This window comes from Kryptolebias marmoratus, linkage group LG12 (genome assembly GCF_001649575.2).
Source record: "Kryptolebias marmoratus isolate JLee-2015 linkage group LG12, ASM164957v2, whole genome shotgun sequence".
Classification (NCBI taxonomy): domain Eukaryota; kingdom Metazoa; phylum Chordata; class Actinopteri; order Cyprinodontiformes; family Rivulidae; genus Kryptolebias; species Kryptolebias marmoratus.
Genome location: NC_051441.1, coordinates 8,993,937 through 9,006,679, shown reverse-complemented (window position 1 = coordinate 9,006,679; position 12,743 = coordinate 8,993,937). Strand labels below are relative to the sequence as shown.

General features: G+C 39.6%; 2 protein-coding genes across 3 annotated transcripts in view; both read right to left on the bottom strand.

Moving 5' to 3' along the window:
- LOC108241326 (brain-specific angiogenesis inhibitor 1-associated protein 2-like) overlaps positions 1-8,147 on the bottom strand; it is a 47,960-nt gene extending 39,813 nt beyond the window's left edge. Inside the window, exon 1 of one of the 2 annotated variants that reach the window (XM_017425376.3) lies at positions 7,903-8,147. In XM_017425376.3, the coding sequence (XP_017280865.1) occupies positions 7,903-7,974 (72 nt within the window). In that variant the 5' untranslated portion in view covers positions 7,975-8,147. Of the gene's footprint in view, positions 1-5,421; positions 5,443-7,902 lie in introns of those variants that run through there. The other variant, XM_037978870.1, reaches the window with a different exon arrangement.
- Positions 8,148-9,115: 968 nt separating this feature from the next.
- LOC108241312 (charged multivesicular body protein 6) lies at positions 9,116-12,448 on the bottom strand. Its single transcript, XM_017425348.3, has 8 exons — positions 12,231-12,448; positions 11,957-12,066; positions 11,713-11,800; positions 11,181-11,267; positions 10,766-10,831; positions 10,553-10,633; positions 9,533-9,608; positions 9,116-9,448 (listed from the first exon to the last, which is right to left on the bottom strand). The coding sequence occupies exons 1-8, from the start codon at positions 12,294-12,296 to the stop codon at positions 9,399-9,401; spliced, it is 624 nt and encodes a 207-aa protein (XP_017280837.1). The 5' UTR covers positions 12,297-12,448; the 3' UTR covers positions 9,116-9,398.
- Positions 12,449-12,743: the final 295 nt, after the last annotated feature.

The window sequence follows — 12,743 nt, the reverse complement described above, 5'->3', positions numbered from 1 at the left end:
ACACAGCAACTCGCTGCAGGCCTAAAAACACCCAGGATCATATGAACACGAGACTCTTAAGAACTGAATTTGTGAAGAACTTGTCATGTGGTGAAAGCCAACAAAGTGCAGTTGAGTCCAATGAAGTAACCAGAAAGGCATGTAAAGAAAGCTGGAGTGTAGGTTAAATCATGACAAGAATGCAGCCAGGTCATGTTGACAAAAGAAGCAGTGGGACTTTAAAATGTGTCTCAATCAAATGAGGGACAACAGAGTCCTGTGCTATTTACTGTGCAATGAGCAAACAGTAAGGCTGTAGAGTCGGCTTTCAAACTGACCTCACAGAGAAGTGCTCTGCATCAAGACCGAACACGTCAGGATCGAAGCACCTCACCCTTTTGGCCAGACAGTCTCTGGAGGGAAAACTTTGTGTTGCCCAAGTGAATTCACTGAGCCTTAAACATGCTCTATATGCAACAAACAGTTCAAGAGCCCATACGATCCAACATTCTCTGGTTGAAAAACAAAAACCTGACATTACTACAGGAATCAATGCTGATTCAAAATGACAGTGACTGCAAACAACAGTCTGACCAGGACACAAACATGGCAAACAAAGTGCTCACAGGGTCTGAATATTGGATTGAGGTAATCCAATTGTCCAAGACATCTGACCAGGATATGAACTATAATTGCTTTATGACACTGATTGGATTAACAGATTTGGAGTTCTTCAAACCAACCGGAGAGCTGACTTCAAACGAATAAGTGAGGAGTAAAGGTTAAAGAACAACCCAAAGGACCAGGAGGTTTCACACATGACTCATCTGAAAGCAGGAAGTGAATAAGGCCAAACCTACAGTTGCTCATTGTTGTCACACTTAAAACCTGCCCGGAGCAACTAGTTTAGGATGCCAATTGGTTTTATCAGGGCTTGGCAACATGGATTATCTTATGATTTTGATCTTTTGAGATTCACTAGAATCCAGCTGCTTTCCAAGGTAAACAACAACAACAAAAAAACAAAAAAACAAAACAACAACAACAAAAAAAAGAAAAAGAAATCCACTTTGGATTTGCTCTCGCTGTACACTTTACACTAACAAACAAACACTAAAGGAACATTTATGACCATGTTGTAGAACTGAATATTATTTATGAAGGAACAGTTTTATGGTTGAATAAATGTGGAGGATAGAAAACCTCTTCAGAAAAGTCCAGACATTTTATTGTGAAAGTTATTGAGCCAAGTATTAAATGTGTTACTCAGGATGTAGTTTTTGTTTAGCTTACTTGGACATTAGGGAGTCCTGAACAAGCAGATAATGGGAGGCTGGACTGTTGTGTTTGGAGTATATTTGGGCATTTTGCCAGAGACCACCCTGGGCCAAAACATTGCAGTTGTTTATCTCTGTTGCCCAATTTTCTCCTCCCAAATGAATCAATTTAAAACTAAATCTGATCCCAGTTGATCACAAATTGTTTCATCTATCTGTCACCACCGATAACGCCAGACTTGTTGCCATATTGGAAAGCCTGCACACACTTTGGAAAGGTTGCATTCTAAATCTGATTAGATTTTACAAAAAAAGCAAATATGATTTTAAGATCTTGTTTAAAAAAGGCAAGTCACATGTTTGGCTCATCATTTCCTTCAAAGACGAGGTAAAAATGTTCTCATAAAAGCAGCCAGTAGCTTTCTACCGCAACACGGGATTTTCATTGATCATCAAGGAGACCACATTCAAGTAAATCCCCCATCCAGTCCATTAAAGTCAAATGACTTAAATTACCCTTTTAAGTATGTGAATCCAAACTGATTAAATGAGTAAATGCTTTTAATGTGAAGTGCAAACATGTTGAGTGGAGGCCAGGAGAAAGTCTGCACTCATTTCCGACCTGCAGCCTGATTGTACTGGACTGGGCACACATTCTGGTTCTGCATCACGTGAAGACTACGAGAATAAATAATCTCTGAATCCTGCCGAAAACAGCAAACTTTTTAAAGTCGTGAACCTCCCTGTTCATCACGGCTTGTCTCCTGTTGTTGTGGGAATTTGCAGAGTATATTATTGCGTTTCAAATTAGTCCCATCAAACAGACGGGCACGCAACTGAAGGCAGACCAAAGACTTTCTGATGTTACAGATTATGATGCAGCTATTGCATGCAAGCGGCTCGAGTTTCCTACAAAAATGTGATGCATTTGAAATATGTGTCATGCATAAAATTAATTATTCAAAAGGGAAACCCTTTTGTCTTTTTGATCTGGATGGATGACAAATTGAACTGTAGAGGTGGGGATGAAAATGTGACCCCTGGATGCTGACCCACCAGCCACACAAGCATTACAAAAGAGTCAAGTTAATACAATACTACTTTAGGGTTCAAAGTGTTGGCTGTTACTTGAAACATTGTGCTAAAATAAGTAGATATTTCACCTTTTAGAAAAAGTGCGGCATGTTCCAAAGAAAACACTTAAAACCATCCCATTTTTGTTTAAGGCATAGAGAAGAATGCATCTGTGGACTTTTGTGTGCGATTTTGAAATTGAAGAAGAAATATCAGCTTCTCAGATCATTAATTAGTATTTTAGTCTTTCTTGTACGAAACCATTTGTAATCCTGATTGTGAAAATATGCTGTGCATAATTTATCTGTCAACCCCTCATAGCACGCAATACATCAGAAGCAAATGCACTCAATGAATAGGCAAAGTTGTTTATTGTGTTGAAAGTGCCTCTTAGTGCGAGTATCACTTAAACATTAGGCATTTTGCTTTTACTACTGTACAAACAGCTGTGAGGCACAATTTTGGCAGATACTGTCACAAGCTGACAAAATATTAAACCTTATATCTGTGTTTCGCCCCATTATAGCCTCAGAAGGACTCTCAGGCTGGAGAGGAAAAACACACCACCTCTGAAACAGTTTTGTCTCCTTTCCACCTCTTGCTGTCACTGCAGAACAAATAATTTGCTCACAGGAGACCAACAATTTACCTACTTTGCTGTCATCTGAGGCCAGTGACCCCTCCAAACACACCGGCTAACCTAATACAGACACTGGTAACCACAGCAACAAAGACCCTGACTTATTCAGCTGCCTTGGTCCTTCTACAGAAAAGTCACATTCAGTTTTGTTGAGGACAGAACTGCATCTTTCTGAAGTTTAATTTAAATGTCTTTCTAAATTGTTAATTGACTGAACCCTTCTTAAAAAGGGGAGGAAATTATTCAATATTTCATGTGTGTGTTTGGATTATTTCAGTGGCAGGAGGCAAAACATATCAGTTTCTTTTACCATTGCATGACAGATTTAAAGCTACCAGAAAGGGTTTATATAAATTATAGATGCACCGTGTGAGGTTGGAGGGCTGACCGCCCCTCTTGTGATATTTCAGATTTAACCACAGCCCAAAGCAGACAGTAAACCTAGTTTCCAGTATTCAACAAATATGAACTCTAAGAATTTGGAGCGTCATGCCACAGGGTCAGTCTTTTCAGCTCAGTGGAGGTTTTTCACTGAAAGTCTTTTCTGTGAAGCTCCTGCACCCCAGTGAGCTTTAGCTATGGAATGGGTAAATGCATTTTAAATAAAATATATACATACATGATTTGAAAATACAATGTGCCATAGTAGCAAGACTGCAACAATTTCTCACAATGAGGAGAGAAAAAAAAAAAAAAAAAAACTCAATTAATTTGGGTAGGCATGCAGAATTACCACTCTTGTGCACAATAGTATGGCTGCTGTGTGGTTGCTTGTTTAGATAGCCCAGTGGGTGGAGTGTGGCCAGCGTAGCAGTCTCTGTCTCAGACACACTGAGCAACAGTTGCCACAGACATGGAAACTTTAGTCCGTGACCCTCTGAAGTAAGGCCACTGCCACGGTAGTTTAAAGATTTTTTTTGCTACTGTTCTTCTTTCAGTCTGTGTAATTACAGACTCTCCCTCTTCAGTAATTAGGGACTTCAACAAGGATGAGGATTGTCTCAGTCTATTTTTCTCTTCTCTCTCTTTCTCCATTTCTTCTCTTCCACTCACATAAGTGTTGTTTTTTTTCTTTTTAAAGAGCAATGCTTATGGCTTTTATCTTGTGTCATTTCAGATAGCAGCCATGTAACAATGTGACTGGATATTGGCTGTAAGCGTCAGTAATGCGAAGCTTCTTTGCAGTCGATGAACAGTTAGTACTGACTGCTGCCGGTCTCTGTCCTTGAAAAAGCAATGCTGAGTAAAAGAAAAGAGAGAACGTCTCTAAACCATCCGCCCCCAGACGTGCAGAGAAGGTGGGTGTGTGGAGCAATAGTCCTCTCTCTGCATCGCAGTCAAACACACAGAGAACAAATCTGCTCTTCCACGAGCAACGAAAATTATGATAACTCCTGCAGTGAATAATGCAGTCATTTAAAGGCTCCAGGCTCCAGCAGGTATAAACTTGTTGAAACATTATAGTCTAGAGGCAGATGTTCAAGAGCTCAAGTCACTTTACACTCCTTTAAACCATATTTCATAAGACAAGCAATGCCTGATTGTCAGATCAGAAAAAGGTAAATGAAGCAATGGATTACATTTTCATTTTGGGCGTCTCCAAGCAGCTTCTTGATGAAAGACCACAGGATCACTATTGTGTATACAGCAGACAGGGCTGGTTTACACCGAACCCCTTCTGGGGCTCTCATGAAGCTTTTTAACATCTTGCCTCTGAAATAAACATAATGTTTGCAAAAGATCATGTGAGCTGTTGCTTTTCCTCCCTCCCACTTGCGTTCCCTCGCCCTTCACCAACTGCAAGTCTTTTAGCACAATGATATGACAGAAACACATAAGAATAATGGCACGTTGTTGCTAAGAGACCACCTGTTCGGATCTCCCACATGAGTGCAGTACAACTGTAGTTTTCTTATCATCAGAGTATTATTCTTGTTAATGAAGCGAATGCCACGACAATGCTTCAACTAAAAGCAAAATGATTAGGACCAAGATATGTTTGAAATGACAAATTGTAATTCATATCAGAGCACAGATTTTATTATGATTAAAGTACGAAATGTGGATAGTTATCATACTTGATCCAGCTCAAATCAAACAACTATTTTGGCCTTCGACAGTCATCTCAGAAAATGGCAACCACTGTTTTCCAGGCTGTGTTGACAGTCAGGGAGTGGTGCATGGGAAAATGTGCGCTATCCTGAGGCCTGGAACAGAGGAGCCACACCCTTCTATTGCCTTACCTGACAGGGTGAGTTTAAAACCTGTGTTGCGTGTATCAGGCACAGAAAACGCCACACTTCCTCAAACAAATAGTGAGTAAATGCACAAAAGTTGCATTCTTCTAGAGGGCGTGTGCAGTCACTTTGTTTCCATGTAAAGTTGCACTTCAGCCACTCTTTGGGATAAAAGTGGCTCGCTTAAATAACATGCAATCCTATTCTTCTTTACCTTCTGCTCTTGATTAATCTGTTTGTTCCCTTTGAGTAAGCCAGGCCAGCGCTCAGACTTCATCCATTCACGTGCTAAGAGGCTTGACCCGGAGCACCGTCCTCCCCAGACATGGCCAGCTGGTGGAGATGACAGTGGTGCAGACGCACACCAACACAGGGTGTCAGTCTTAAGTATCTGTCTCACCACGTCAGCACGGGAATAACTAGATGCCAATCGCCATGTCTGGAGCTGCCTGTCTTTGTGAGGGAGGAGAACTGAAGTGAGTCATGAAGGATCATGCAAAAAAAATTGCTGGGTTTACAGGGCTGACTCTCTTGTTGATTAAGATTATCTGGGAAAACGAAGGCAGGCCTCGGGCCTTTAGCAAAGCAACAACGCTCGCAGGAAGATTTAGAATCCAGTCTCACCCTTAACGTGTACAGCTTCAGCCCTGTTAAACACACACACTCAACTGGGCTAACATGAGTCACAGCAGCGCTGTTACCCCCACTCATTACCCTTGCGATTACTCAGTGTATCTGCCCAGCTGCTGGCTGCAAGGACTTTACAGCTGCCGTATGTTTTCAAATCTCTTTCCCAAGAGACCTTGGCTTGTATATAAACCAGATGAAATTGTATGCATGTATTCAGATGTATGTCAGGCAGAGGAAACAAATAAGAGCGAGGCAGAAGTAGAGGTTTGGGATCGTTTTCCCCTCACAAAAAGCTGACCGCTGGAGCCTTTTGAATCCTTGAAAGTGCAAACAAATAATGGAGTTTAAAAATAAATAAATAAATCCTCTATGGGCCCATTTCACAAAAAAGTCAGGAGGGCACAGGTGTATTAGAGAGGGCTGCATTCAATTTAGGAGAAGTTCTCCTTGTAAACATTTATACAGAACACCCAGCATGCACAGCTGTAGAAGTGGAATGCGGCTCTCATTCATACACCTGTGCCCTCCTGACCTATTCAAGTCAAAATGTCTGCTATCAAATAGGCCTTTTGTAAAGGTAACAACTGTTAAACTGAAAGCTATTTACCATTATAAATTCCTGTGTGTCCGTTTCACTGAAGGTAAGGGGAAATGAAAAATTAGATACTATTATTAGGCTTTGCATTACTGGTTTAACTCCAGATGTATTTTCTTGAATGTTCCATATGTCAGAGCATATTTGAAAGCAACTACAAAGAAATAACATTTTATTTAGTTTAAAAACTGCAGTTTTTCTTCCTTTGTCTATGTTTGAGCCAAAGTGACCCTTACTCTTTAATATTAAAGTAGATAAAATGCTTGTTTTTATGCTTTGCTGTTGAAGAAAACATGACAACTGCAAAAATAAGCAGTCTTGTGCACAATGCTTTCTGACCCCGCTGTTTTTTTTTTGTTTTTGTTTGCCTCTGGGTCAGATCCCCAGAGTGACGGAGAGACTCTGCCTGCTCACCCTGCTCTCCATCACAGTTCTGTCTGAGCCCTGACGGGGGGTGGGGTGGGGTGGGGGGGACTTCTCCCTGAGGCTCACTTCTAGATTTGCACTTGAATGGACCAAAAAAATAATTGCTGAAAAAACTTGCCTGACCATCTGTAGTAAGTCCATCCAAATAACTAGGTGTAAAAGCAGCAATCCAACAAAGTGCAGAAACTTTGAGCTGCAGGAGAGCATCTCCCACCCACCCAAATAACAAGAAGTATACTGATGTGTCACAATGCAGAACATGTGCAACAAATCTTTATGGAATAAAGTTTCACCTGTTCTTAATGACGGCGAAGACAGCGAAACAAGACTCACACCAAGTTTTAATGAATTATGCAGCAATTAGTGCGGAAACAAGAGGCTGATTAATGGTTTGACTGATTTAGGTGGAGCCATTTATCAGCCTAACATCTTAAATAATGTTTCTCATCTTTCTACAGGCTTTTATGTGAAAACACACAACAGTAAGCCATGAATTCATTTCTTTCTTTTTTTTAGGTGAGGCTCAGTGACTGCATGCAAAAATCCCCAGAAGGTTGTTTTTCTTTTTCTGAGGAACAGGTTTGGGACAAATGTTTACTTGTTGCGACAAAGGGACTCAACCCTTTCTGTCAAACACCGTCTTCTGGAATGCAGTAGGTTCCTTTTTCACCAAAACCAGGCTGTAAAAAAAAAAGTGCTGGTATCCAGGGAACTGATCGAACTGCCATCAATAGAGGCGGACTAACTCAACAGGACTCTGATTTTTGCAGGTACAGGAGCAAGGTGTTGGCCTTAATTGAACTATAAAACACAGCGACGGTGATGAGCAGTGAGTGAAGATGGAGGACAGATCATTCTCATTAGTTGGCAAATGTTCAAAAAAAAATGCAACCTGCGCTTCCCAGAAGATCGCCATGGTAATTTTAAATCAATTTAAATGCATTTGGTCAACAACAGGAATTCCGAACTCCTCTCGTAGCTGCGTTGCGTCCGACAGCTTCAATTGTGCCTATTTACAAACTTTATTAATTAGCCGAGTCTTACCTTATAAACATTTTCCGTCATGCGGTTAACCTCGTCGGTGCGAGACATGGTGAAATCTTCAGTTAGGACCATAAACGGTTTTTTGCGTTCAAACGTTTATCCGAGTAAAAAAAAAAGAAGAAGAAAAAAAAAAAGAAAAACTGTTTAAGAAGAGAAGGGCAAGTTTGTTCAAACAATGAGCGACAAACGCGACCGCAGGAATGAGGCAGCGCTCCTAGCTAACTAAACACACCTTTCCTCCCCGCGCGACTGACAGCCCGCTGCTGCCTTCACGGACCTCTCCAGAGCTCTGTTTTTTTTCTCCTCTTTGCAGCACCGCGGCCAGACCTAGCGTGTAATCAAATACGTTCAAATTCCGCACATATTACCGTTTACTCCTAAAACAACAAGGGCTTATAGACAAACAGGGAAAGATAAATTTATTGCTAAACGGCAATATAAAAAGAGACTGCTTTACAGGAACAAACAATAACAAAAAAAGGCATTAGCCTAGAACAGGACGCCTTTCCAACAGCACTTGAACGCAACGTTTTCTTGTCAAAGTGCAGGTTTGGTTTCCGCCCCCACTTCATCTCTACAACTAGAGCCTCACTGTTAACACTATATATAGATATATATAATCCTTTTTTTTCCCTATTGTGTATCTACACATTTGTATTATATGAAGAATGGCCAGTGTGCAGTTGTTAAACGTTATGCTGAGTAAATATTAAAGAGGGAATGATAAATGGCTGGTGTTATGTCCTCACATATTATTTCTCACTCCATTTAGTGCACTTTAGCTGCTGCCAGGGTAGCATTTCTGAAATATGTGCACTCTGTCATCATAAAGTCACTCTTCCATTTACAAAGCCATACTTCATGTATAAAGCTGCATTTCGTGAGGCAGTAGCTGTTTTCTGAAACAGAAGGGATAATTTGTGTTTGACTTCAAGTTAATTAATGTCCAAGTTCCTTTTAAATACCACATTGGTGTTTTTCTTTTTCTAAACATCTCCCACACATCAGAAAATGCATGCTGTTTTCTCAACATAACTACACTCACTGCACTGATGCAATGTGAATGAAGAGTTTTGTGTTATAGCGCCAATAACATTTAAAAAGGCCAACAGTGCCCTCTTGTGGTGAAATGCAGGCAACACAATTTGACTAAAAAAACACATTTTTGCACAAACATAAAATCACTTTAAGTAAGAAAAGCCAGGACTGCGCATTTTCCCACAGCTTAATTTAATATGTAAAACAATAAATTAAAGTTTTAAACATTTTTTAAAAATCACCTCATTGTGCTAATCAGCACAGCAACAATGTAACACTACTTCGCTAATCCAAATCGGACAAAAACGAAAACATTTCACTTCACGTTGTTACTTCAGGGGAGTCCAGACGATCCTGCTTCAGTCAAATACATGAAAATAAGCAGGTTCAAAAACTAAAAGCACAACTTTTTTTTTTTTTTCTTGTGAGTCAGCACTTGATCTCAACCTCAAATTCTGTCAGACTGTGAGCATCTCTCCGTCTGGCTTGTTCGTTGCTTCTCTCTTCTCTAAAAGTAAACAGACATGAGTATCAAATTTTATTTTAATCAAATTTGTGTGAAATTAAAAAAGGAAGACGAAAGAAACAGTACCCGGTTCAGCTTTAGCTGCTTCTGGTACCTCTGGTATTGCCTCTGTAGGGACTTCTGGAAGGGCTACATCTTCTCCCTGTTTAAAAAAATAAAAAATAAAAACAATATTTAGCTCACAAGATGAAAAAACATATATTTAGTTATTAAAAATTCAACAAGTGCATTGGGAAGTGAATTCAATGGCTAAAAGAGGATTGGATAATCATAGAAGTAAAGCGGAAAACGGCTTATATGCTGCAGTTTAGACATTTATATGTGAAGCCAGTTACAGTTAAATATTTATTTCTAGTGCTAGCAAAGAGAAGAAAAAATGTAAAATTAGACTTTCAATCTTTTGGTTCTATACTGGGTCGACTGAACCTAAAACGTATATCGAAAGAAAAGGTCTCCAAACTTTAAACTTGTTCTTCGCAGAGTAGCTTCATCCATGCAGTTTGTGATTGTGCAGAACTAGAAGAACGCAGCCTATTCTGTTGTCACATATATTAAGTAGTTTCAGTAAAATATAGTCTTGAGTTTCATTTGAAAAAAAATGGGTAAATCCAGCCTTTGAACCAGTCTGTGTTCAAGTGTTAAACATAGTAATTTATGAAGTTTGATTGTCATTTAAGATGATTATTCCATCACAACAGGAGAACAATCCAGTGAGGTTTTAATCACTATGAATCAGTCAAACTGGAAGCCACATTTATTTTGTTCAATTACAGCTCATTACCAGATTACAAAAGGCACTGTGATTTGTTTAAAATTCCTCTGACTTCGATTAATTATTCTCCTTCTTCAAGAGTCAAAGATTAAACATCATCACGCAAATTACGCCGAGGTCAAAACAGCAATGTGTGTTTTGATAAAACATCCTTGCATGACTCAGCTGTGAATCAGCTCCTCCTTCCTTCAGAGGAAGCAGCCGACAGCTGGAGACTCAGTGTGTGTGTAGCTAAAAATGTGAAGCGAGGAGAGTGCGTGCTCCAAAAACATTCGCAGCATAAACAAAAGTTAAACATGGAGCTTCACACCCACCTGAGTGATAGCTTCCAGCTCTGCTAAAACAGCATCCTCGTCCTCCTGTGTCAGAGCTCCAGCCAGCAAATCATCGATTTGCTGCGAAAACAAAACATGAAGACTATTTTGAACAGTTTGTCACTTGGTAACATTATTCTATTGTGGAATTTTTTTGTATATTTTAGGATAAAAACACATCATTCTGTTCAATTAGATGTGATTGTTATCTACCCTTTGATATTCAACGGCTTCTTGAGTCTCATCCAGGATTTTTTCCACATCTTCAACTGACATCATCTGTCACACACAAAGCAGGAAGTCATTAGAAACTAAAGGGCTTCTGGAAAAAAACAGGTTTTACCTAATTCTTCCTGACGTGTAGATGTCAGTATCTAAGCATATGAAGCATTCTCACTGCTGTAGTCATGGCTTTTCTTCTTAAGCCTTTAATCTTCAAACCATGTGCACCAGCTATGGTATTGTACTGTGCTGCTCAATCCTCGCTCAGGGATCATATTACAGAACACAGGCCAATCAGTAAGAACTTTGACATTTTTCTTGTGTGCACTACTGTATGAAAAGCTTAAAAGTGTACTAATAATATGAGCATACAAGGGTTAATTATAAATAGAATAAAAATACCTACCTCGTGCATACTTTTCAGGCAGTCATTGCCAACCTTCAGTCCCTCAATGACTTTCATCTCAATTTGCATGAACTCTATGTCTTGAACCTGCCCAAAAAACATGAAAAAAACAGCAGTGAAATCAATAAGACACGAACGCAAAATAGCCGCTTTGCAGACTTGAAACTAGTCAAATGCTCATTTGATCAATCATTAAGCTGCAAACTCTTAAATGTTGAAGTCCTCACCTGACTCTTTATACTGAAATAAATAAATATATAACAACTGGTCAAATTTAGACAACATTATGCAGCAAGTCTGACTGCAAAAAACACAAAACACTGTGTTTTCTGGGTAAAAATGAAGCTTTCTTCTTTCTCTTTAGATACATCCATGCATGCAACACATGATGTTTTATTAAACCTATTAAAAACAATGGGCATTTAATCAAGTTTTTTCAGTAAAGTAAGCTTTTTTTCCCTTTTCTAAAAGGTTAAAAAAATGCTAAAAACAGCTGATCTGGAATGTTTTCATGCAAACAAAATGATCTTACCATGCGCTCTAGGTTTGAAATCTGACTCTCAGTCTTGTCTAGTAACTGATCCTGATAGCGCTTTTTCTTCAGGAGAAGTAGTGCTTTCCTGTAATCATAAATTAAAAGACAAAATGTTTAATAGAACAGAAATCCAGTGTTTGCCTTTGAACACATATTTCTATGCACATTAAAAAGGGACCACAACAGGTGATAATACTGAGTGTTTATATTTCATCTGTTTAATTGTCTGAATAAAACTTACTCTTTCTTGCCATCTTTTATCAACTGCTTAGCCAGGAGTCTTTCCTTTTCCAGTTGCAGGCTGATTCTCTTCTGATACTGCTTCAGCTTGTCTCTCTGCTGCTTCAATTGCTTGGAAGAAAAGCACAAATTAAAATATGTTTCCACAAGTAATAATATTGCTCATTACAATCTAAGATAATCGAATGGGTCTGTCTGTGTGTCAGTACGCTGCATTAAAGCCACAGCCTGGTGCGTCTAACGGAGCGGCTCCACTCCTCGGGATTTCGGCTCACCAGAACGGCTTTGTCTTGCTCCGTGACACGAGAAGGTCGGCTCTTTCTCCCAAAGACGTTTCCCATTTTTCAGCCACATCGCCGCCACATCCTCCCTCATCGACATGGAACATGCTATTTCATACTGTGCACTTTATCACAACAAACAGCCTCGGGTGGCCAGCAAGCTAACTGCTTACACCATGTCTACAGCGCTTCCGTGTTTTCTACGGCAAGCGAGACAGGACCTGACACCTGAGGCGGTAGTCATACGACTACGTTGTGACCAGTTTATTAAACTTTACTCCGCACCAGCCGCGTTCGTATAGTTCGCTTGTAATATGAACCATATGAAAACGGCAACACTTATAATCAAGATACAAAAGGTAAAATGTTATATTTTATTTTTTTAAGCAATGAAAATTGCAAAACTCCACCGATTGAATAGCACCGCGTACAGCTCCAGCCATAAAAAAATACCCCATAAAGGAGTCATTTAAACTTTTGTCCTTGCTCAGAACATAACCAAAAATA